At 47.2% G+C, this 25,558-nt stretch overlaps 1 protein-coding gene across 1 annotated transcript in view; it reads right to left on the bottom strand.

Moving 5' to 3' along the window:
- LOC110504236 (ribosomal protein S6 kinase alpha-5) overlaps positions 1-25,558 on the bottom strand; it is a 61,893-nt gene that overhangs the window by 8,713 nt on the left and 27,622 nt on the right. Inside the window, exons 4-11 of the mRNA XM_036962571.1 lie at positions 23,453-23,568; positions 20,498-20,599; positions 12,043-12,126; positions 11,620-11,723; positions 10,873-11,023; positions 10,420-10,581; positions 7,221-7,352; positions 5,301-5,434 (exon numbers count right to left, since the gene is read on the bottom strand). Of these exons, the coding sequence (XP_036818466.1) occupies positions 5,301-5,434; positions 7,221-7,352; positions 10,420-10,581; positions 10,873-11,023; positions 11,620-11,723; positions 12,043-12,126; positions 20,498-20,599; positions 23,453-23,568 (985 nt within the window). The remainder of the gene's footprint in view (positions 1-5,300; positions 5,435-7,220; positions 7,353-10,419; positions 10,582-10,872; positions 11,024-11,619; positions 11,724-12,042; positions 12,127-20,497; positions 20,600-23,452; positions 23,569-25,558) is intronic.

The following is a 25,558-nucleotide window of genomic DNA, read 5'->3' on the forward strand; positions in this document are numbered from 1 at the left end:
TGAACAGAAAGGAGCCTCCATCCTAGAGGGGAGAGACAGGACACAGAGTCATCCCTGAACAGAAAGGAGCCTCCATCCTAGAGGGGAGAGACAGGACACAGAGTCATCCCTGAACAGAAAGGAGTTTCCATCCTAGAGGGGAGAGACAGGACACAGAGTCATCCCTGAACAGAAAGGAGCCTCCATCCTAGAGGGGAGAGACAGGACACAGAGTCATCCCTGAACAGAAAGGAGCCTCCATCCTAGAGGGGAGAGACAGGACACAGAGTCATCCCTGAACAGAAAGGAGTCTCCATCCTAGAGGAGAGAGACAGGACACAGAGTCATCCCTGAACAGAAAGGAGCCTCCATCCTAGAGGGGAGAGACAGGACACAGAGTCATCCCTGAACAGAAAGGAGCCTCCATCCTAGAGGGGAGAGACAGGACACAGAGTCATCCCTGAACAGAAAGGAGTTTCCATCCTAGAGGGGAGAGACAGGACACAGAGTCATCCCTGAACAGAAAGGAGCCTCCATCCTAGAGGGGAGAGACAGGACACAGAGTCATCCCTGAACAGAAAGGAGCCTCCATCCTAGAGGGGAGAGACAGGACACAGAGTCATCCCTGAACAGAAAGGAGTCTCCATCCTAGAGGAGAGAGACAGGACACAGAGTCATCCCTGAACAGAAAGGAGCCTCCATCCTAGAGGGGAGAGACAGGACACAGAGTCATCCCTGAACAGAAAGGAGCCTCCATCCTAGAGGGGAGAGACAGGACACAGAGTCATCCCTGAACAGAAAGGAGCCTCCATCCTAGAGGGGAGAGACAGGACACAGAGTCATCCCTGAACAGAAAGGAGTTTCCATCCTAGAGGGGAGAGACAGGACACAGAGTCATCCCTGAACAGAAAGGAGCCTCCATCCTAGAGGGGAGAGACAGGACACAGAGTCATCCCTGAACAGAAAGGAGCCTCCATCCTAGAGGGGAGAGACAGGACACAGAGTCATCCCTGAACAGAAAGGAGTCTCCATCCTAGAGGAGAGAGACAGGACACAGAGTCATCCCTGAACAGAAAGGAGCCTCCATCCTAGAGGGGAGAGACAGGACACAGAGTCATCCCTGAACAGAAAGGAGCCTCCATCCTAGAGGGGAGAGACAGGACACAGAGTCATCCCTGAACAGAAAGGAGCCTCCATCCTAGAGGGGAGAGACAGGACACAGAGTCATCCCTGAACAGAAAGGAGCCACATGGTGACAGAGAGTGTCATCAGTCTCCCAAGTGGCGCTGTGGTCTAAAGCACAGCATCTTTACACATCATGCTCTAGCGGCTCCTTGTGCTGGGCTGGGGGTCTACAGGCTGACGTCGGTCGTCAGTTGAACAGTGTTTCCTCTGACACATTGGTGTGGGCTGGCTTCCAGGTTAAGCTTGCGGGTGTTAAGGAGTGAGGTCTGGCGGCTCATGTTTTGGAGCCCGTTGGGGAGATGCAGCGATGAGACAAGATCCTAATTAGTTATGACGAAAAGGGAGTAAAACACATTATGTATATACAGTACCAGTCAAAAGTTTGGACACAGCTACTCATTCAAGGGTTTTTCTTTATTTTTACTATTTTCTATACTGTGGAATAATAGTGAAGACATCAAAACTACAAAATAGCACATATGGAATCATGTAGTAACCCCAAAAAGTGTTATATTTGAGATTCTTCAAAGTAGCCTTAATAATAGCTTTGCACACTCTCGGAATACTCTCAACCAGCTTCATGAGGTAGTCACCTGGAATGCATTTAATTTAACAGGTGTGCCTTATTAAAAGTTAATTTGTGGAATTTCTTTCCTTCTTAATGCATTTGAGCCAATCAGTTGTGTTGTGACAAGGTAGGGGTGGTATACAGAAGAGAGACCTATTTGGTAAAAGACCAAGTCCATATTATGGCAAGAACAGCTCAATTAAGCAAAGTGAAACGATAGTCCATCATTACTTTAAAAAAATCAAGATCAGTCAATATGGAAAACATCAAGCGTCAAAATAAAACTGGCTCTCATGAGGACCGCCACAGGAAAGGAAGACCCAGAGTTACCTCTTCTGCAGACAATAAGTTCATTAGAGTTACCAGCCTCAGAAATTGCAGCCCAAATAAATACTTCACAGAGTTCAAGTAAGACACATCTCAACATCAACTGTTTCAGAGGAGACTGAGTAAATCAGGCCTTCATGGTCGAATTGCTGCAAAGAAACCACTACTAATGGACACCAATAAGATGAAGAGACTTGCTTGGGCCAAGAAACACGAGCAATTAGACCGGTGGAAATCTGTCCAAATTTGACATTTTTGGTTCCAACCGCCGTGTCTTTGTGAGATGCAGAGTAGGTGAACGGATGATCTCTGCATGTGTGGTTCCCACCGTGAAGCATAGAGGTGGTGGTGTGATGGTGCTTTGCTGGTGTCACTGTGATTTATTTAGAATTCAAGGCACACTTAACCAGCATGGCTACCACAGCATCCTGCAGCGATATGCAATCCCATCTGGTTTGTGCTTAATGGGACTATCATTTGTTTTTCAACAGGACAATGACCCAAAACACAACTCCAGGCTGTGTAAGGCCTATTTGACCAAGGAGAGTGATGGAGCACTGCATCAGATGACCTGACCTCCACAATGTTTTATTTATTAATTTATTTCACCTTTATTTAACCAGGTAGGCAAGTTGAGAACAAGTTCTCATCTACAATTGCGACCTGGCCAAGATAAAGCAAAGCAGTTCGACACATACGACGACACAGAGTTACACATGGAGTAAAACAAACATACCATCAATAATACAGTAGAAACAAGTCTATATACGATGTGAGCAAATGAGGTGAGATAAGGGAGGTAAAGGCAAAAAGGTCATGGTTGCAAAGTAAATACAATATAGCAAGTAAAACACTGGAATGGTAGATTTGCAATGGGAGAATGTGCAAAGTAGAAATACAAATAATGGGGTGCAAAGGAGCAAAATAAATAAATAAATAAAATACAGTAGGGAAAGAGGTAGTTGTTTGGGCTAAATTATAGGTGGGCTATGTACAGGTGCAGTAATCTGTGAGCTGCTCTGACAGTTGGTGCTTAAAGCTAGTGAGGGAGATAAGTGTTTCCAGTTTCAGAGATTTTTGTAGTTCGTTCCAGTCATTGGCAGCAGAGAACTGGAAGGAGAGGCGGCCAAAGAAAGAATTGGTTTTGGGGGTGACTAGAGAGATATACCTGCTGAAGCGTGTGCTACAGGTGGGAGATGCAATGGTGACCAGCGAGCTGAGATAAGGGGGGACTTTACCTAGCAGGGTCTTGTAGATGACATGGAGCCAGTGGGTTTGGCGACGAATATGAAGCGAGGGCCAGCCAACGAGAGCGTACAGGTCGCAATGGTGGGTAGTATATGGGGCTTTGGTGACAAAACGGATTGCACTGTGATAGACTGCATCCAATTTGTTGAGTAGGGTATTGGAGGCTATTTTGTAGATGACATCGCCAAAGTCGAGGATTGGTAGGATGGTCAGTTTTACAAGGGTATGTTTGGCAGCATGAGTGAAGGATGCTTTGTTGCGAAATAGGAAGCCAATTCTAGATTTAACTTTGGATTGGAGATGTTTGATATGGGTCTGGAAGGAGAGTTTACAATCTAACCAGACACCTAAGTATTTGTAGTGGTCCACGTATTCTAAGTCAGAGCCGTCCAGAGTAGTAATGTTGGACAGGCGGGTAGGTACAGGTAGCGATCGGTTGAAGAGCATGCATTTAGTTTTACTTGTATTTAAGAGCAATTGGAGGCCACGGAAGGAGAGTTGTATGGCATTGAAGCTTGCCTGGAGGGTTGTTAACACAGTGTCCAAAGAAGGGCCAGAAGTATACAGAATGGTGTCGTCTGCGTAGAGGTGGATCAGAGACTCACCAGCAGCAAGAGCGACCTCATTGATGTATACAGAGAAGAGAGTCGGTCCAAGAATTGAACCCTGTGGCACCCCCATAGAGACTGCCAGAGGTCCGGACAGCAGACCCTCCGATTTGACACACTGAACTCCATCAGAGAAGTAGTTGGTGAACCAGGCGAGGCAATCATTTGAGAAACCAAGGCTGTCGAGTCTGCCGATGAGGATGTGGTGATTGACAGAGTCGAAAGCCTTGGCCAGATCAATGAATACGGCTGCACAGTAATGTTTCTTATCGATGGCGGTTAAGATATCATTTAGGACCTTGAGCGTGGCTGAGGTGCACCCATGACCAGCTCTGAAACCAGATTGCATAGCAGAGAAGGTATGGTGAGATTCGAAATGGTCGGTAATCTGTTTGTTGACTTGGCTTTCGAAGACCTTAGAAAGGCATGGTAGGATAGATATCACCCAACCTCAACCCAATTGAGATGGTTTGGGATGAGTTGGACTGCAGAGTGAAGGAAAAACAGCTGCAAGTGCTCAGCATATGTGGGAACTCCTTTAAGACTGGTGGAAAAGCATTCCTCATGAAGCTGGTTGAGAGAATTCCAAGACTGTGCAAAGCTGTCATCAAGGCAATGGGTGGCTACTTTAAAGAATCTAAAATATATTTAGATTTGTTTAACAATTTTTTGGTTACTACATGATTCCATATGTGTTATTTCATAGTTTTGATGACTTCACTATTATTCTGCAATGTAGAAAATAGTAAAAAATAAAGAAAAGCTCTTGAATGAGTAGGTGTGTCTAAACTTTTGACTGGTACTGTATATATAAAATCAAAAATAAGAATGTCATCCCTGAACAGCAAGGTCAGTTTCACCACTACAGCATTTTCCTGTCAGCCAAGAGGTGTTATAATCACAGAGCAGTCTCCTGTAATAGTCTGCTGGCCTGGAATTGATATATATATATATATATATATATATATATATATATACGTTTTATGTCTGGGTGGACTGGCCAGTCAAACCCACTAAAGAGCCATGCTCTACCAATAGGCTCTACCAATAGGCTCTACCAATAGGCTCTACCAATAAGCTCTACCAATAGGCTCTACCAACCTACTGAGGACCACACTGGTGTCCAGAGGACCACACGGACCTCCAGAGGACCACACGGACCTCCAGAGGACCACACGGACCTCCAGAGGACCACACGGACGTCCAGAGGACCACACGGACGTCCAGAGGACCACACGGACCTCCAGAGGACCACACGGACCTCCAGAGGACCACACTGGTCTGGGCCTGGTACGTGTCAGTTTGGCTTGACAATGATCATACTGTATAAGCAGACCATTCAGCACCAACTGATCTGGGATCAAGCAGGACTATGGTAACAGTACCTCTTACTGACGATCTTCACAGCGTACATCTGTCCAGTCTTCTTGTGGGTGCACTGCCTACAGATAGAGAAGCTTCCTTCACCAAGGGCACTGTTCTTCAGGTCCATCTCATAGTTCATATAAAACAGAGAGTCCTAAAGGAAGGGAAATCATTGTTTAGGTCAAATCAAAGCCATCTTATTACAAAGTTTGTCTATACCTCATCACGCCTCAGACCAAGCAACTGAGTAACAATCCTGTTTTCAATATGATCCAGTGCTGTAACTATGTTATATATATGTTATATTAGACACACCACAGTACACAGCCACACGCATCAAGACTCATTATAGAGCTTAATGAAGCAAGGATGAGAGAGCAGAGGAGATAACAACCACCACCCCCCCCCCCGAAGAAAAAACTTAGTTAATGCTGCCTAACCTAAGTGTGTGTGTGGAGGGAAGAGATCCAGAACTATCCATCTAACTGTACTGTACACACACACAGTAACGGTGCTGTACCTTCATCATGGTGTTGCAGGCCACAGCAATCCTGAACCCCCATCCAGCTGTGTGTGTTTGTTGTACCTTCATCATGGTGTTGCAGGCCACAGCAATCCTGAACCCCCACCCAGCTGTGTGTGTGTGTGTTGTACCTTCATCATGGTGTTGCAGGCCACAGCAATCCTGAACCCCCACCCAGCTGTGTGTGTTTGTTGTACCTTCATCATGGTGTTGCAGGCCACAGCAATCCTGAACCCCCACCCAGCTGTGTGTGTTTGTTGTACCTTCATCATGGTGTTGCAGGCCACAGCAATCCTGAACCCCCACCCAGCTGTGTGTGTGTGTGTGTGTTGTACCTTCATCATGGTGTTGCAGGCCACAGCAATCCTGAACCCCCATCCAGCTGTGTGTGTTTGTTGTACCTTCATCATGGTGTTGCAGGCCACAGCAATCCTGAACCCCCACCCAGCTGTGTGTGTGTGTGTTTGTTGTACCTTCATCATGGTGTTGCAGGCCACAGCAATCCTGAACCCCCATCCAGCTGTGTGTGTTTGTTGTACCTTCATCATGGTGTTGCAGGCCACAGCAATCCTGAACCCCCACCCAGCTGTGTGTGTTGTACCTTCATCATGGTGTTGCAGGCCACAGCAATCCTGAACCCCCACCCAGCTGTGTGTGTGTGTGTGTGTTGTACCTTCATCATGGTGTTGCAGGCCACAGCAATCCTGAACCCCCACCCAGCTGTGTGTGTGTGTGTTGTACCTTCATCATGGTGTTGCAGGCCACAGCAATCCTGAACCCCCACCCAGCTGTGTGTGTGTGTGTGTTGTACCTTCATCATGGTGTTGCAGGCCACAGCAATCCTGAACCCCCACCCAGCTGTGTGTGTGTGTGTTTGTTGTACCTTCATCATGGTGTTGCAGGCCACAGCAATCCTGAACCCCCACCCAGCTGTGTGTGTGTGTGTTTGTTGTACCTTCATCATGGTGTTGCAGGCCACAGCAATCCTGAACCCCCACCCAGCTGTGTGTGTGTGTGTTTGTTGTACCTTCATCATGGTGTTGCAGGCCACAGCAATCCTGAACCACCACCCAGCTGTGTGTGTGTGTGTTTGTTGTACCTTCATCATGGTGTTGCAGGCCACAGCAATCCTGAACCCCCACCCAGCTGTGTGTGTGTGTGTGTTGTACCTTCATCATGGTGTTGCAGGCCACAGCAATCCTGAACCACCACCCAGCTGTGTGTGTGTGTGTTGTACCTTCATCATGGTGTTGCAGGCCACAGCAATCCTGAACCCCCACCCAGCTGTGTGTGTGTGTGTGTTTGTTGTACCTTCATCATGGTGTTGCAGGCCACAGCAATCCTGAACCCCCACCCAGCTGTGTGTGTGTGTGTGTGTGTGTGTGTGTGTGTGTGTGTGTGTGTGTGTGTGTTGTACCTTAATCATGGCGCTGCGGGCCACAGCAGCAGACCCTGGTCTCTGTGATCTTGATCCTCCACACAGCTGCAGCGTGTCATCCATCACAGCATTTCTCTTGAACAAGATGGAGGGGGCCATGAACGAGTAACCCTGTAACCAGGAGACACAGAGAGAGATGAAGCAGGAGGGGGCCATGAACGAGTAACCCTGTAACCAGGAGACACAGAGAGAGATGAAGCAGGAGGGGGCCATGAACGAGTAACCCTGTAACCAGGAGACACAGAGGGAAAGATGAAGCAGGAGGGGGCCATGAACGAGTAACCCTGTAACCAGGAGACACAGAGAGAGATGAAGCAGGAGGGGGCCATGAACGAGTTGACACATACATAGGAAGACAAGGTTTAATACGCAGGACAGAGACTGGTATACCCTTCACAGTATAGTGCCTACCAGAGACTGGTATACCCTTCACAGTACAGTGCCTACCAGAGACTGGTATACCCTTCACAGTACAGTGCCTACCAGAGACTGGTAAACCCTTCACAGTACAGTGCCTACCAGAGACTGGTATACCCTTCACAGTACAGTGCCTACCAGAGACTGGTATACCCTTCACAGTACAGTGCCTACCAGAGACTGGTATACCCGTCATAGTACAGTGCCTACCAGAGACGGGTATACCCTTCACAGTACAGTGCCTACCAGAGACGGGTATACCCTTCACAGTACAGTGCCTACCAAAGACTGGTATACCCTTCACAGTATAGTGCCTACCAGAGACTGGTATACCCTTCACAGTATAGTGCCTACCAGAGACTGGTATACCCTTCACAGTATAGTGCCTACCAGAGACTGGTATACCCTTCACAGTATAGTGCCTACCAGAGACTGGTATACCCTTCACAGTACAGTGCCTACCAGAGACTGGTATACCCTTCACAGTATAGTGCCTACCAGAGACTGGTATACCCTTCACAGTACAGTGCCTACCAGAGACTGGTATACCCTTCACAGTATAGTGCCTACCAGAGACTGGTATACCCTTCACAGTATAGTGCCAACCAGAGACTGGTATACCCTTCACAGTATAGTGCCTACCAAAGACTGGTATACCCTTCACAGTATAGTGCCTACCAGAGACTGGTATACCCTTCACAGTATAGTGCCTACCAGAGACTGGTATACCCTTCACAGTACAGTGCCTACCAGAGACTGGTATACCCTTCACAGTATAGTGCCTACCAGAGACTGGTATACTCTTCACAGTACAGTGCCAACCAGAGACTGGTATACCCTTCACAGTATAGTGCCTACCAGAGACTGGTATACCCTTCACAGTACAGTGCCTACCAGAGACTGGTATACCCTTCACAGTACAGTGCCTACCAGAGACTGGTATACCCGTCACAGTACAGTGCCAACCAGAGACTGGTATACCCTTCACAGTATAGTGCCTACCAGAGACTGGTATACTCTTCACAGTATAGTGCCAACCAGAGACTGGTATACCCTTCACAGTATAGTGCCTACCAAAGACTGGTATACCCTTCACAGTATAGTGCCTACCAGAGACTGGTATACCCTTCACAGTATAGTGCCTACCAGAGACTGGTATACCCTTCACAGTACAGTGCCTACCAGAGACTGGTATACCCTTCACAGTATAGTGCCTACCAGAGACTGGTATACTCTTCACAGTACAGTGCCAACCAGAGACTGGTATACCCTTCACAGTATAGTGCCTACCAGAGACTGGTATACCCTTCACAGTACAGTGCCTACCAGAGACTGGTATACCCTTCACAGTACAGTGCCTACCAGAGACTGGTATACCCTTCACAGTACAGTGCCAACCAGAGACTGGTATACCCTTCACAGTATAGTGCCTACCAGAGACTGGTATACTCTTCACAGTACAGTGCCAACCAGAGACTGGTATACCCTTCACAGTATAGTGCCTACCAGAGACTGGTATACCCTTCACAGTATAGTGCCAACCAGAGACTTAGTTTTTTGTATAACCAGGACATCCCATTACAGCTCAGTCAAGAACTAATTATAACCTGTCAATACTGTAAAAACTGGAGTGAGCGTGACAATGGCTGCCATTCATTGGTTGTCCATCTGTGCTCATTGTTAGAACTGTCATCTCTGATGAGATTGGGATGTGCTGCCTGGCTCCAGCTGTGCAGGGCCCAGGGTTTACACGCTTATATGCGTGCGTGCGTGCGTGCGCGCACACACACACGCGCACACGCACACGCACACACACACACACACACACACACACACACACACACACACACACACACACACACAACCATGTATGGACGGAAGGATTGATGGATGGATGAATGGGGATGGAAGCATGAGAATGCCCAAATTGCCAGGCTTCAATATCTGATTGCTCTGCTGTGAAATTACAACTCGTCGGGGCTATAATTAATATACCACGACTGTCAGCCAATCAGCATTTAGGGCTCGAACACCCCAGTTTATAACGCAATTTAATTTTGTTTTGTGAGGCGAGTGGGAGAGCAGACCCCAGAGTTAAACGTTGTGATCTCAGCCACTAGCTCTATCTAACACTAAGGCATGGCTGTAAATGATAAAGACTAGCCTACAAATTCCAGTATTTGTGAAAGTGGGGAAATAAAACAAGACAAGCCAAGATAAAGTTGGCAATCAGAGGTTTAAGGCGTAATTAAGGCAGACATGGTGATTCTCTGGAACCATAACCTTTTATACCAGCAGAGAAAAGAGAGAGAAGCCCCTTTTAATGGGCCTATTGATCAGCCAGGCTCGAGGAGCCAGAAGGCATGGCAATCACAGCTGAGATCTCACGCAATAGACTACATCAATCAGACACGCGACCATAAGCTGGCATACAGCTGTATTCATAAAGCGCCTAAGTGTAGGAGTGCAGATCTACGATCCGGTCCCTCTGTCCTATAATTATGATCCAAAAAGAAAAACTGATCCTAGATCAGCACTCATATGCTCTGTGTGAAACGCTTTATGAATAGGGTGTGAAAGCCACATTATGGTTCAAAGCTATAGCATAAATAGTCATTCACATCTGTTAGGCCTATCCAAACTGCGTATGGCTATAATTATGCTTTGAATGAAAAGCCCTTTAGTCAATTTGAATACCAATGTGCACACAGACAGGCTGGTATTGACCTTAAACGAGCTATTGAGGACACTTCTGTCTCACCTGAAAGACGCGGTCACAGTTCTGAGGCATCGCTGCAGGGGAGTAGGTGGGGTCCATTTCGGTGAACTCCTCCGCAAAGTTGCTGACATCCAGCTCATCCCTGATCACCGGCTTGAACGGGGCGGGCACCCGCTTAGCTGCCAGGTCCTCCCAGTTTATATTCTAAAAGGAGAGAAGACGAAACCCAACAGAACGCTATAAAATCAGAAACCATTTCTCCTTCAAGCACCATTTTATCAACAAAGGCAAATATACTGTATGGTATGTACCAATCGACCTACAATGTATCTAGACAAGATGTTCTCAATGTGTTAGAGGAGATACTAGCTCTGTCCCAGATCTGTTTGTGCTGTATAGCTAACTCAAATGGTCCTTAGCAATGACAATGTCCATAGGAATTGGATAAGCAGCACAAACAGATCTGAGATCAGGCTAAGGAAATGGCTCTGGTACCTGGTAGAATGGATGTTTCTTAACGTTGTCAGCTCCGTCAGGCCCAGAGCCCAGTCTCTTCTTTGGGTCTTTGATGAGGAGGCGCTGGATGAGGTCTTTGGCCAGAGGGCTCATGTCTTTGGGGAACGGAGGGTCCTTCTTCGAGATCCTCCTGAGAGGTGACAGAAGTCCAGGTTGGACAGTATTTATATTATAATAATACATACATCAAGCAAATTCAAATCTGGACCTTTGAAGGCAGTTCCACTGCTGATTTTCCTTCTTCCCCTGGAATCAGGGACTGATTTAGACCTGGGACACCATGTAAAGCAGAAAACCAGCAGCACGGATTTGAATACCCCTCACTGACATACAGTACATCAACAGGATGAGTATTTAATTCCAGAGGAAACACATGAAAGAACTTACAGTATTTCCAAGTGGTTGAGACAATCCAGAAAGAGAACAACACAGCTACCGTTCTATACAGAAGAATACTGTATTGTCCTTTTTTTTTGGAGAACTTGGAAATGTGTCTATTTGTTTGATCAGACCAAACTGATTATACACACACACACACACACACACACACACAAAGTACTTCTCACTTGGTAAAGAAGACAAGTGAAAGATTGTTTTGTTTTCCAGCGTATCGGGAAATGGAATGGATGTCGAGTTCAGTTTATTAGCATCCCTAATAGCCATTGCTGATGCAGCATAAATTATTTCAGGGGTCCACATGTTAGGAGATAGATCTGGGATACTTACTTGGCGATATCTGTATGAGAGTTCTGGTCTCCATCGACAGTGAATGGTGATCCACCCGTCAAAAGTTCATACATTAATACTCCAAGGCTCCACCAGTCTACAGCCTGGAACACAGGTACATGTGGATGAATAAAGTGTATTATTATTATTATTATTATTATGACAGAATATGATACAGGCCTACATACGTTTCAGACTGCCTACATTGCAGACGCGTTGTACAAATGATGCACTGTAGGCAGTCTGGAACAGCACCCCAGACACCAGAGGCAGCCTTCACAGGTGTGCAGCAGACTACACCCAGTTATTAGTGAGCTACACATAATTTGTTTGTGTACCATTGTGCATTTGGGTCAAGTACAGTACAACATAACAAGACCTGGGGGGGGCGGGGGGGGGGGGGGGTTCTAAATGACAAATTACCATGTCATGGCCAGCCGCTCCTCCCTCTGCGATCTCTGGGGCCATGTACTCAATGGTGCCACAGACAGAGTAAGTCCTCTCCAACTGGACAACAACAAACGGACAAAACAAAGAGAAATAACCCAGGTTAGATTTGTCCCCCCTCTCCTTATTTGTCGTTCTCATCCCTGACATGTTGAAACACACTGGAATCGACAGGAAGGAAGCTTGAGACTAGGACACATTTGATCAGTTCAGGGTAGAACAGACATTGTTGTGGAGAAGAACCTACCAAGCGCCACTGGCTCTCATAACGATCAGACAATGTGTCTACGCGACGTAACGATCAGGCAATGTGTCTACGCGACGTAACGATCAGACAATGTGTCTACGCCACGTAACGATCAGGCAATGTGTCTACGCGACGTAACGATCAGGCAATGTGTCTACGCGACGTAACGATCAGACAATGTGTCTACGCCACGTAACGATCAGGCAATGTGTCTACGCGAAGTAACGATCAGGCAATGTGTCTACGCGACGTAACGATCAGGCAATGTGTCTACGCGACGTAACGATCAGGCAATGTGTCTACGCGACGTAACGATCAGGCAATGTGTCTACGCCACGTAACGATCAGGCAATGTGTCTACGCGACGTAACGATCAGGCAATGTGTCTACGCGACGTAACGATCAGGCAATGTGTCTACGCGACGTAACGATCAGACAATGTGTCTACGCGACGTAACGATCAGACAATGTGTCTACGCGACGTAACAATCAGACAATGTGTCTACGCGACGTAACGATCAGACAATGTGTCTACGCGACGTAACGATCAGGCAATGTGTCTACGCGACGTAACGATCAGGCAATGTGTCTACGCGACGTAACGATCAGGCAATGTGTCTACGCGACGTAACGATCAGACAATGTGTCTACGCGACGTAACGATCAGACAATGTGTCTACGCGACGTAACGATCAGACAATGTGTCTACGCCACGTAACGATCAGGCAATGTGTCTACGCCACGTAACGATCAGACAATGTGTCTACGCGACGTAACGATCAGACAATGTGTCTACGCCACGTAACGATCAGACAATGTGTCTACGCCACGTAACGATCAGGCAATGTGTCTACGCGACGTAACGATCAGGCAATGTGTCTACGCCACGTAACGATCAGACAATGTGTCTACGCGACGTAACGATCAGACAATGTGTCTACGCCACGTAACGATCAGACAATGTGTCTACGCGACGTAACGATCAGACAATGTGTCTACGCGACGTAACGATCAGGCAATGTGTCTACGCCACGTAACAATCAGGCAATGTGTCTACGCCACGTAACAATCAGGCAATGTGTCTACGCCACGTAACAATCAGGCAATGTGTCTACGCCACGTAACAATCAGGCAATGTGTCTACGCCACGTAACAATCAGGCAATGTGTCTACGCCACGTAACGATCAGGCAATGTGTCTACGCCACGTAACAATCAGGCAATGTGTCTACGCGACGTAACGATCAGGCAATGTGTCTACGCGACGTAACGATCAGGCAATGTGTCTACGCGACGTAACGATCAGGCAATGTGTCTACGCGACGTAACGATCAGGCAATGTGTCTACGCGACGTAACAATCAGGCAATGTGTCTACGCGACGTAACGATCAGACAATGTGTCTACGCGACGTAACGATCAGACAATGTGTCTACGCGACGTAACAATCAGACAATGTGTCTACGCGACGTAACGATCAGACAATGTGTCTACGCGACGTAACGATCAGGCAATGTGTCTACGCGACGTAACGATCAGGCAATGTGTCTACGCGACGTAACGATCAGGCAATGTGTCTACGCGACGTAACGATCAGACAATGTGTCTACGCGACGTAACGATCAGACAATGTGTCTACGCGACGTAACGATCAGACAATGTGTCTACGCCACGTAACGATCAGGCAATGTGTCTACGCCACGTAACGATCAGACAATGTGTCTACGCGACGTAACGATCAGACAATGTGTCTACGCCACGTAACGATCAGACAATGTGTCTACGCCACGTAACGATCAGGCAATGTGTCTACGCGACGTAACGATCAGGCAATGTGTCTACGCCACGTAACGATCAGACAATGTGTCTACGCGACGTAACGATCAGACAATGTGTCTACGCCACGTAACGATCAGACAATGTGTCTACGCGACGTAACGATCAGACAATGTGTCTACGCGACGTAACGATCAGGCAATGTGTCTACGCCACGTAACAATCAGGCAATGTGTCTACGCCACGTAACAATCAGGCAATGTGTCTACGCCACGTAACAATCAGGCAATGTGTCTACGCCACGTAACAATCAGGCAATGTGTCTACGCCACGTAACGATCAGGCAATGTGTCTACGCCACGTAACAATCAGGCAATGTGTCTACGCGACGTAACGATCAGGCAATGTGTCTACGCGACGTAACGATCAGACAATGTGTCTACGCCACGTAACGATCAGGCAATGCGTAAAAAAAATAAGAATCTAACTACGCAAGTCAGTTAAGAACAAATTCTTATTTTCAATGACGACCTGGGAACAGTGTATTAACTGCCTTGTTCAGGGGCAGAAAGACAATTTTTACCTTGTCAGCTCGGGGATTCGATCTTGCAACCTTTTGGTTATTGGCCCAACGGTCTAACCGCTAGACTACCTGCCGCCCCAACAATCAGACACTGCGTATACGTGATGTAACAATCAGACAGAATGGTTACATCCCAAATGGCACCCTATTCCCTATTTTTTTTATTTTTATTTCACCTTTATTTAACCAGGTAGGCTAGTTGAGAACAAGTTCTCATTTGCAACTGCGACCTGGCCAAGATAAGGCATAGCAGTGTGAACAGACAACACAGAGTTACACATGGAGTAAACAATTAACAAGTCAATAACACAGTAGAAAAAAGGGGAGTCTATATATACATTGTGTGCAAAAGGCATGAGAAGGTAGGCAAATAATTACAATTATGCAGATTAACACTGGAGTGATAAATGATCAGATGGTTATGTACAGGTAGAGATTGGTGTGCAAAAGAGCAGAAAAATAAAAATAAATAAATAAAAACAGTATGGGGATGAGGTAGGTGAAAATGGGTGGGCTATTTACCAATAGACTATGTACAGCTGCAGCGATCGGTTAGCTGCTCGGATAGCAGATGTTTGAAGTTGGTGAGGGAGATAAAAGTCTCCAACTTCAGCGATTTTTGCAATTCGTTCCAGTCACAGGCAGCAGAGAACTGGAACGAAAGGCGGCCAAATGAGGTGTTGGCTTTAGGGATGATCAGTGAGATACACCTGCTGGAGCGCGTGCTACGGATGGGTGTAGCCATCGTAACCAGTGAACTGAGATAAGGCGGAGCTTTACCTAGCATGGACTTGTAGATGACCTGGAGCCAGTGGGTCTGGCGACGAATATGTAGCGAGGGCCAGCCGACTAGAGCATACAAGTCGCAGTGGTGGGTGGTATAAGGTGCTTTGGTGACAAAACGGATGGCACTGTGATAAACTGCATCCAGTTTGCTGAGTAGAGTGTTGGAAGCAATTTTGTAGATGACGTCGCCGAAGTCGAGGATCGGTAGGATAGTCAGTTTTACTAGGGTAAGTTTGGCGGCGTGAGTGAAGGAGGCTTTGTTGCGGAATAGAAAGCCGACTCTTGATTTGATTTTCGATTGGAGATGTTTGATATGGGTCTGGAAGGAGAGTTTAGAGTCTAGCCAGACACCTAGGTACTTATAGATGTCCACATATTCAAGGTCGGAACCATCCAGGGTGGTGATGCTGGTCAGGCGTGCGGGTGCAGGCAGCGAACGGTTGAAAAGCATGCATTTGGTTTTACTAGCGTTTAAGAGCAGTTGGAGGCCACGGAAGGAGTGCTGTATGGCATTGAAGCTCGTTTGGAGGTTAGATAGCACAGTGTCCAAGGACGGGCCGGAAGTATATAGAATGGTGTCGTCTGCGTAGAGGTGGATCAGGGAATCGCCCGCAGCATGAGAAACATCATTGATATATACAGAGAAAAGAGTCGGCCCGAGAATTGAACCCTGTGGCACCCCCATAGAGACTGCCAGAGGACCGGACAGCATGCCCTCCGATTTGACACACTGAACTCTGTCTGCAAAGTAATTGGTGAACCAGGCAAGGCAGTCATCCGAAAAACCGAGGCTACTGAGTCTGCCGATAAGAATACGGTGATTGACAGAGTCGAAAGCCTTGGCAAGGTCTATGAAGACGGCTGCACAGTACTGTCTTTTATCGATGGCGGTTATGATATCGTTTAGTACCTTGAGCGTGGCTGAGGTACACCCGTGACCGGCTCGGAAACCAGATTGCACAGCGGAGAAGGTACGGTGGGATTCAAGATGGTCAGTGACCTGTTTGTTGACTTGGCTTTCGAAGACCTTAGATAGGCAGGGCAGGATGGATATAGGTCTGTAACAGTTTGGGTCCAGGGTGTCGCCCCCTTTGAAGAGGGGGATGACTGCGGCAGCTTTCCAATCCTTGGGGATCTCAGACGATATGAAAGAGAGGTTGAACAGGCTGGTAATAGGGGTTGCGACAATGGCGGCGGATAGTTTCAGGAATAGAGGGTCCAGATTGTCCAGCCCAGCTGATTTGTACGGGTCCAGGTTTTGCAGCTCTTTCAGGACATCTGCTATCTGGATTTGGGTAAAGGAGAACCTGGAGAGGCTTGGGCGAGTAGCTGCGGGGGGGGGGGGGCTGTTGTCCGAGGTTGGAGTAGCCAGGCGGAAGGCATGGCCAGCCGTTGAGAAATGCTTGTTGAAGTTTTCGATAATCATGGATTTATCGGTGGTGACCATGTTACCTAGTCTCAGTGCAGTGGGCAGCTGGGAGGAGGTGCTCTTGTTCTCCATGGACTTCACAGTGTCCCAGAACTTTTTGGAGTTGGAGCTACAGGATGCAAACTTCTGCCTGAAGAAGTTGGCTTTAGCTTTCCTGACTGACTGTGTGTATTGGTTCCTGACTTCCCTGAACAGTTGCATATCGCGGGGACTATTCGATGTTAGCGCAGTCCGCCACAGGATGTTTTTGTGCTGGTCGAGGGCAGTCAGGTCTGGAGTGAACCAGGGGCTATATCTGTTCTTAGTTCTGCATTTTTTGAACGGAGCATGCTTATCTAAAATGGTGAGGAAGTTACTTTTAAAGAAAGACCAGGCATCCTCAACTGACGGGATGAGGTCAATGTCCTTCCAGGATACCCGGGCCAGGTCGATTAGAAAGGCCTGCTCACAGAAGTGTTTTAGGGAGCGTTTGACAGTGATGAGGGGTGGTCGTTTGACTGCGGCTCCGTAGCGGATACAGGCAATGAGGCAGTGATCGCTGAGATCCTGGTTGTAGACAGCGGAGGTGTATTTGGAGGGCCAGTTGGTCAGGATGACGTCAATGAGGGTGCCCTTGTTTACAGAGTTAGGGTTGTACCTGGTGGGTTCCTTGATGATTTGAGTGAGATTGAGGGCATCTAGCTTAGATTGTAGGACTGCCGGGGTGTTAAGCATATCCCAGTTTAGGTCACCTAACAGAACAAACTCTGAAGCTAGATGGGGGGCGATCAATTCACAAATGGTGTCCAGGGCACAGCTGGGAGCTGAGGGGGGTCGGTAGCAGGCGGCAACAGTGAGAGACTTATTTCTGGAGAGAGTAATTTTCAAAATTAGTAGTTCGAACTGTTTGGGTATGGACCTGGAGAGTATGACATTACTTTGCAGGCTATCTCTGCAGTAGACTGCAACTCCTCCCCCTTTGGCAGTTCTATCTTGACGGAAGATGTTATAGTTGGGTATGGAAATCTCAGAATTTTTGGTGGCCTTCCTGAGCCAGGATTCAGACACGGCAAGGACATCAGGGTTAGCAGAGTGTGCTAGAGCAGTGAGTAAGACACACTTAGGGAGGAGGCTTCTGATGTTGACATGCATGAAACCAAGGCTTTTTCGATCACAGAAGTCAACAAATGAGGGTGCCTGGGGACATGCAGGGCCTGGGTTTACCTCCACATCACCCGCGGAACAGAGAAGGAGTAGTATGAGGGTGCGGCTGAAGGCTATCAAAACTGGTCGCCTAGGGCGTTGGGGACAGAGAATAAGAGGAGCAGGTTTCTGGGCATGGTAGAATATATTCAGGGCATAATGCGCAAACAGGGGTATGGTGGGGTGCGGGTACAGCGGAGGTAAGCCCAGGCACTGGGTGATGATGAGAGAGGTTGTATCTCTGGACATGCTGGTTGTAATGGGTGAGGTCACCGCATGTGTGGGGGGTGGGACAAAGGAGGTATCAGGGGTATAAAGAGTGGAACTAGGGGCTCCATTGTAAACTAAAACAATGATAACTAACCTGCACAACAGTATACAAGGCATATTGACATTTGAGAGAGACATACAGCAAGGCATACAGTAATCACAGGTGTTGAATTGGGAGAGCTAGCTAAAACAGTAGGTGAGACAACAACAGCTAGTCAGCTAGCACAACAACAGCAGGTAGAATGGCGATAGATTAGGCAGAGAGGGTCGGATTAACTACACACAGAGCCTAAGTGCGGCTGGGGCCGACAGATAAAACATAAACAAGCAGAATGGATTACCGTGAATTAATGGACAGTCCAGCCTGCATCAGCTATGTAGCCAAGTGATCAGTGTCCAAGGGGCAGCGGTGGATGGGGCAGGGAAGCTGGACTGGCGAGTGTTATCCAGGTTAGAAAACTAACAATGACTAAATAGCTTGTAGCCAGTTAGCTGGTTAGCTTCTGAAGGTTCTTGAGTGTGTTCTAAAAATGTAAAGGTAATAGCGGTTCCGTATCACATTGGGTGAGGCAGGTTACCGGAAGGTATAAACAAATTAAAAATCGAAAAGGGATAGAAAGTAAATATGGGTTCAGTGAGTGTTTGGGACGCGGCGATTCAGATGGTTAGCAGGCCTGTGCTAACAAGCTAACAGTTAGTAGACGGTGCTAAACACGGTAGCAGTTAGCGGACCGGGCTAAACAAGCTAGCAGTTAGCAGGCCGAATTTGCAAGCAAGGAGATAGCAAGGGCTAGAGAGTTAGCCTTTGGGGACGTCGCGATGGGGGGAGTCTGTTTATTCCTCTTCATGCGGTGACATCAATGGACCGGTCGTGGGTCTGGATATTGTAGCCCAGGAGCTCAAAATGTTCCGTTTGCGATGGGAATCCGGGGGTGAAAAATAAAATAAAGGATAGGTCCGTTATGCTCTGGTTAGAGTCGCGTTGTTCGAACTGGCGAGAGCTTTCCGAGCTAAAGGTTAGCTGATGACCGGTTAGCTGACCGGTTAGCTGAAGACCGCTAGCAATGTTTTGCTGAAGCTGGTAGTTAGTTGGCTAGTTGGCTAGCTTCAGTTGAGGGGTTCCAGATCCGAAGTAAATATAAATACTTTAGGAAAAAAAGCTACGTTGGGTGAGGCGGGTTGCAGGAGAGTATTTAGAAGAAGTTGAGGTTCAGCAAAAAGTTTTAAAGATATGTGAAGAAAAAAACGAAAACGAAACGAAAACAAACGATATATACAAGGAACACGACAACACGTCCTACTGCTACGCCATCTTGGAAGACCACCTATATAGTGCACTACATTTGACCAGAGCCCAAACGGGTCCCAGTTAAAAGTAGTGCACTATATAAGGAATAGGGTGCCATTTGGAACGCATCCAGCGCATAACCACCAGCTGCATAACATCTTCTCAAAAGGACCGGACATAAAACAAAGCCTTGAGGATAGGAGGGTGGGAGGCCTGGATGGTAGGAGGGTGGGAGGCCTAGATGGTGGGGGGGTGGCAGGGTAGAAGGGTAGGAGGATAGGACGGTGGGAAGCCTGGAAGGTAGGATGGTGGGAAGCCTGGAAGGTAGGAGGGTGGGAAGCCTGGATGGTAGGAGGGTGGGAAGCCTGGATGGTAGGAGGGTGGGAAGCCTGGATGGTAGAAGGGTGGGAAGCCTGGATGGTAGGAGGGTGGGAGGTTAGGGGGCCTGGAGGGTGGCAGGGTAGTGGGACCTGGAGGGTGGCAGGGTAGGGGGACATGGTAGGGGGACCTGGAGGGTGGCATGGTAGGGGGACCTGGAGGGTGGCATGGTAGGGGGACCTGGAGGGTGGCATGGTAGGGGGACCTGGAGGGTGGCATGGTAGGGGGACCTGGAGGGTGGCATGGTAGGGGACCTGCAGGGTGGCAGGGTAGGGCACCTGAAGGGTAGTCGCGTCAGGTTGCACATCAAACACGGCCTAAAAACACACACAGCACACACTCCTCCATTGACTGCGTGGGATGCGTCACCAGCGCGAATGCACCATAACACTACAAGTAACCTAACCATTTTAAAGTACAAGACTCCTCTGTGCGATAATGATCATATGGATGTACGGTGTAGACCTCTTGCTCCATACATCTGTAATACATACCTCATCAAACTCTTTGCTGAGGCCAAAGTCGGTGAGCACTATGTGTCCGCTGGAGTCCATGAGGATGTTCTCCAGCTTCAGGTCTCTGTAGACTATACCCAGCTGGAAAACATTCAGACAATTACCAGGCTTCAGGGGCTTCATTTATAAAAAGTTGCATAGTTGCACAAAATCTTGCCCCAAAACATATGCGCTTTTTCACGCAAAAGTTGGCATTTATAAAAACTGGACTTTTTGTGCTTATCCTTCCGGAAACTTTAGACCATGCGTACACACAGTTTCTAGTGGTTGAAGTACTGCATTGCAAGAAGGCAAAAGTAGCCTAGTAGCTTTGTAGCCTTGTGGGAATGGGGAACACATGATGACTAATTCACAATAACAAAAAAACAGGTAGCTAAATATAATAACAAGACTCCATTGTTGGCTGTTAGTGAGAAAATCTATTTATTCTATCTCTGCTTTCTAAAAGAATTAGAAATCTATTTATTCTATCTCTGCTTTCTAAAATAATTAGAAATCTATTTACGATGATTCATTTCACTCCTATGATCATTGCAGAATAAATTCCTCACCTTTTCTGACTGTGATGGTTTTATACACGCAAAATAGCCTATTTAATTGGACTCACTTCACAGTAGTAAACAGATAAGATACCAGTATTTCATGTATTTTGCTCTATGCGATCCGATCCGATACACAGTTTAAAAGGTAGAACAGACTGTTCACCTTTTCCATTGATGTTTGTAGACTACGTATGAATACTGTAATGTCAAATTTCTCCAGTAGCCTAGACAATATTTAATATATAAATATAATACAGATATTATAACCATTGTGCCTTTTCTTGCCATGATAAGACAATATTCCCAAAGTAGCCATAAAACAAATGACCATCTCTAATTGGGCCTTTTAAATAGGCTATTGTATTTACACGCTTTCGCTCGATGCATCTGAAATGGAGCACGCTTTATAACATGCAGTAGAAATTAACTGGTGAATTAAAGTGTGTAGGTTACCACTGTAAGTAGGCCTCCTGTAGTCTAAATCTTTTTCAGAGTAGACAATGTTCCAGAATTCTCGGGCGGTGCCGCATATTTAGGTTCAGGAGAAAGTAAATTCAAAACATTATTGAATTCAAACAATCGGTTGACAGAACCACAACAATTTGCAATTATTTTTGTGTTGCAGAAACTGTCAAATGTCACTGCAAAAGAAAACCTGTCAACACCTCCAAAGACATTTGATCAAGTTCGCCATTCATATTTCCTTCAGATATACTGTGTTGGCCTAATTCCAACAGTTCCAAAGTATTATTGTCACCATAAAAGGTGAATGATGGGCGTTTTTCAGACGGAGTTATAATGCTTGTTCACACACGTGCACAGTTTTACAACAGGTCTGATGTTTAATCGGGAACCATGCGTATGTCTGACGTGAGTCAGGATTATAAATCTAATACGTTTTACGCAACAGTTCTAAATTAGGTCCATGTCTCTGTAGACCAGTGTTTCCCACCTCCAGTCCTCCAGTACCCCCAACGGCAGTCCTCCAGTACCCCCCGACGCCAGTCCTCCGGTACCCCCCAACGCCAGTCCTCCAGTACCACCCAACGCCAGTCCTCCAGTACCACCCAACGCCAGTCCTCCAGTACCACCCAACGCCAGTCCTCCAGTCCTCCGGTACCCCCCAACGCCAGTCCTCCGGTACCCCCCCCCCCCCCCCCCCCCCCCCATCTCCAGTCCTCGGGTACCCCCATCTCCAGTCCTCGGGTACCCCCATCTCCAGTCCTCGGGTACCCCCATCTCCAGTCCTCGGGTACCCCCATCTCCAGTCCTCCGGTACCTCCAACTCCAGTAACCCCCTCTCCAGTCCTCCAAACGCCAGTCCTCCAGTACCCCCAGCGCCAGTCCTCCAGTAACCCCAACAGTACACATTTCACTTTTTTGTTGGGGGTATTGGAGAACTGGCGTTGGGGGTACCGGAGGACTGGAGGTGGGGACACCGGAGGACTGGAGAGGGGGGTACCGGAGGACTGGAGATGGGGGTACCGGAGGACTGGAGATGGTGGTACCGGAGGACTGGAGATGGTGGTACCGGAGGACTGGAGATGGGGGTAACGGAGGACTGGAGATGGGGGTAACGGAGGACTGGAGATGGGGGTAACGGAGGGGTACTGGAGGACTGGCGTTGGGGGTAGTGGAGGACTGGCGTTGGGGGTACTGGAGGACTGGCGTTGGGGGTACTGGAGGACTGGCGTTGGGGGTACTGGAGGACTGGCGTTGGGGGTACTGGAGGACTGGCGTTGGGGGTATTGGAGGACTGGCGTTGGGGGTACTGGAGGACTGGAGTTGGGGGTATTGGAGGACTGGCGTTGGGGGTACTGGAGGACTGGAGTTGGGGGTACTGGAGGACTGGAGTTGGGGGTACTGGAGGACTGGCGTTGGGGGTACTGGAGGACTGGCGTTGGGGGTACTGGAGGACTGGCGTTGGGAGGACTGGAGTTGGGGGTACTGGAGGACTGGCGTTGGGGGTACTGGAGGACTGGCGTTGGGGGTACTGGAGGACTGGCGTTGGGGGTACAGGAGGACTGGCTTCAGGACTATCCCCAGCTGGGAAACAGTCAGCTAATTTACAAGGCTTGACTGTGACAACAATGTAGAAGAAACAGCCAGAGATCGATCCAAAAAGTATTTTAGGGCCGGTTTAAACATAGTCCTAGTCCTGGACTAAACTGCATGGAGACTCTCCATTGAAATAAATTCTTATTCCAGGACTATGCTTCATCTGTTTCCGGGAAACGGGCCCCTTTAAGTATAGCAGTTGAGATTACACACGATGATTAATGATTCTAGAAAACTGCACCATTTACTGCAATTGCATATAGGCAAAAATTCCAAACCTATTGTACCTCAGGAATGCCAAAACGGAAAAAAGACAACATCTACAGACACTCACCGTGTGTAGGTGCTCCAGCGCCAGGACTATCTCTCCACTATACAGAGATACCTCCTGCTCTTTGAACCGAACCCTCTGTACCAGGTGTGTGAAGAGCTCCCCACCGTTCACATAATCTGTCATAATAATAAAGAAACAGCTATGAACAATCCTGGATGTCTTGCCTGGCTGGATATTTTATTTCAACATAGCAGGTATAAATCCAAAGTCCAATTGGTCAGTCCAATTCACTGTAAAGGCGTTTACATGCTTCCCAGCCAAAACAGTTCAGAGGAGTTTGTGCGTATATTATGACGTCATTTTGTGATGTTTGATTGTTTTGGACTTTGGTAAGGGTTTTTGCGGTTGTTTAAGCAAACACAAAAATGATTGAGGCAATTCAAAGTTAGTAGCCGAAGTGTAAGCCCCTTCGTCTGTGATTGTTAACAAACTATAGTTTTGGCAAGTTTTGCATGACAAAAGTATTTTTTTCAACAATTGTTTACAGACAGATTTCCCTGTATCACAATTCCAGTGGGTCAGAAGTTTACATACACTAAGTTGACTGTGCCTTTAAACAGGTTGGAAAATTCCAGAAAATGATGTCATGGCTTTAAAACCTTCTGATAGGCTAATTGACATCATTTGAGGCAATTGGAGGTGTACCTGTGGATGTATTTCAAGGCCTACCTTCAAACTCAGTGCCTCCTTGCTTGACATCATGGGGAAATCAAAAGAAATCAGCCAAGACCACAGAAAAAAAGTCTGGTTCATCCTTGGTGAGAAAAGTGCAAATCAATCCCAGAACAACAGCAAAGGACCGTGTGAAGATGCTGGAGGAAACGGGTACAAAGTATCTATATCCACAGTAAAACAAGTCCTATATATCAAGATAACCTGAAAGGGCGCTCAGCAAGGAAGAAGCAACTGCTCTAAAACCGCCATAAAAAAGCCAGACTACGGATTGCAACTGCACATGGGGGAAAAAAACTGAGTTTAAATGTATTTGCCTAAGGTTCATGTAAACTTCCGACTTCAACTGTATATATGTATGTACAGTTGAAGTCGGAAGTATACATACACCTTAGCCAAATACATTTAAAATCAGTTTCACAATTCCAAACATTTAATCAGGGTAAAAATTCCCTGTCTTAGGTCAGTTAGGATCACCACTTTATTTTAAGAATGTGAATTGTCAGAATAATTGTAGAGAGAATGATTTATTTCAGCTTTTATTTCCTTCATCACATTCCCAGTGGGTCAGAAGTTTACATACACTCAATTAGTATTTGGTAGCATTGCCTTTAAATTGTTTAACTTGGGACAAACGTTCCGGGTAGCCTTCCACAAGCTTCCCACATGTTGGATGAATTTTGGCCCATTCCTCCTGACAGAGCTGGTGTAACGGAGTCAGGTTTGTAGGATCCTTGATCGCACACGCTTTTTCAGTTCCACCCACAAATGTTCTATAGGATTGAGGTCAGGGCTTTGTGATGGCCACTCCAATACCTTGACTTTGTTGTCCTTAAGCCATTTTGCCACAACTTCGGAAGAACGCTTGGGCTCATTGTCCATTTGGAAGACCCATTTGCGACCAAGCTTTAACTTCCTGACTGATGTCTTAAGATGTTGCTTCAATATATCCACATAGTTTTCCTACCTCATGATGCCATCTATTTTGTGAAGTGCACCAGTCCCTGCATCAGCAAAACACCCCCACAGCATGATGCTGCCTGTCACGGTTGGGATGGTGTTCTTCGGCTTGCAAGCTTCCCCCTTTTCCTCCAAACATAACGATGGTCATTATGGTCAAACAGTTCTATTTTTGTTTCATCAGACCAGAGGACATTTCTCCAAAAAGTATGATCTTTGTCCCCATGTGCAGTTGCAAACCGTAGTCTGGCTTTTTTTAATGGCGGTTTTGGAGCAGTGGCTTCTTCCTTGCTGAGCGGCCTTTCAGGCTATGTCGATATAAAACTCGTTTTACTGTGGATATAGATACTTTGTACCTGTTTCCTCCAGCATCTTCACAAGGACATTTGCTGTTGTTCTGGGATTGATTTGCACATTTCACACCAAAGTATGTTCATTTCTAGGAGACAGAATGCTTCTCCTTCCTGAGCGGTA

Source organism: Oncorhynchus mykiss, chromosome 25 (genome assembly GCF_013265735.2).
Source record: "Oncorhynchus mykiss isolate Arlee chromosome 25, USDA_OmykA_1.1, whole genome shotgun sequence".
Taxonomy (NCBI): domain Eukaryota; kingdom Metazoa; phylum Chordata; class Actinopteri; order Salmoniformes; family Salmonidae; genus Oncorhynchus; species Oncorhynchus mykiss.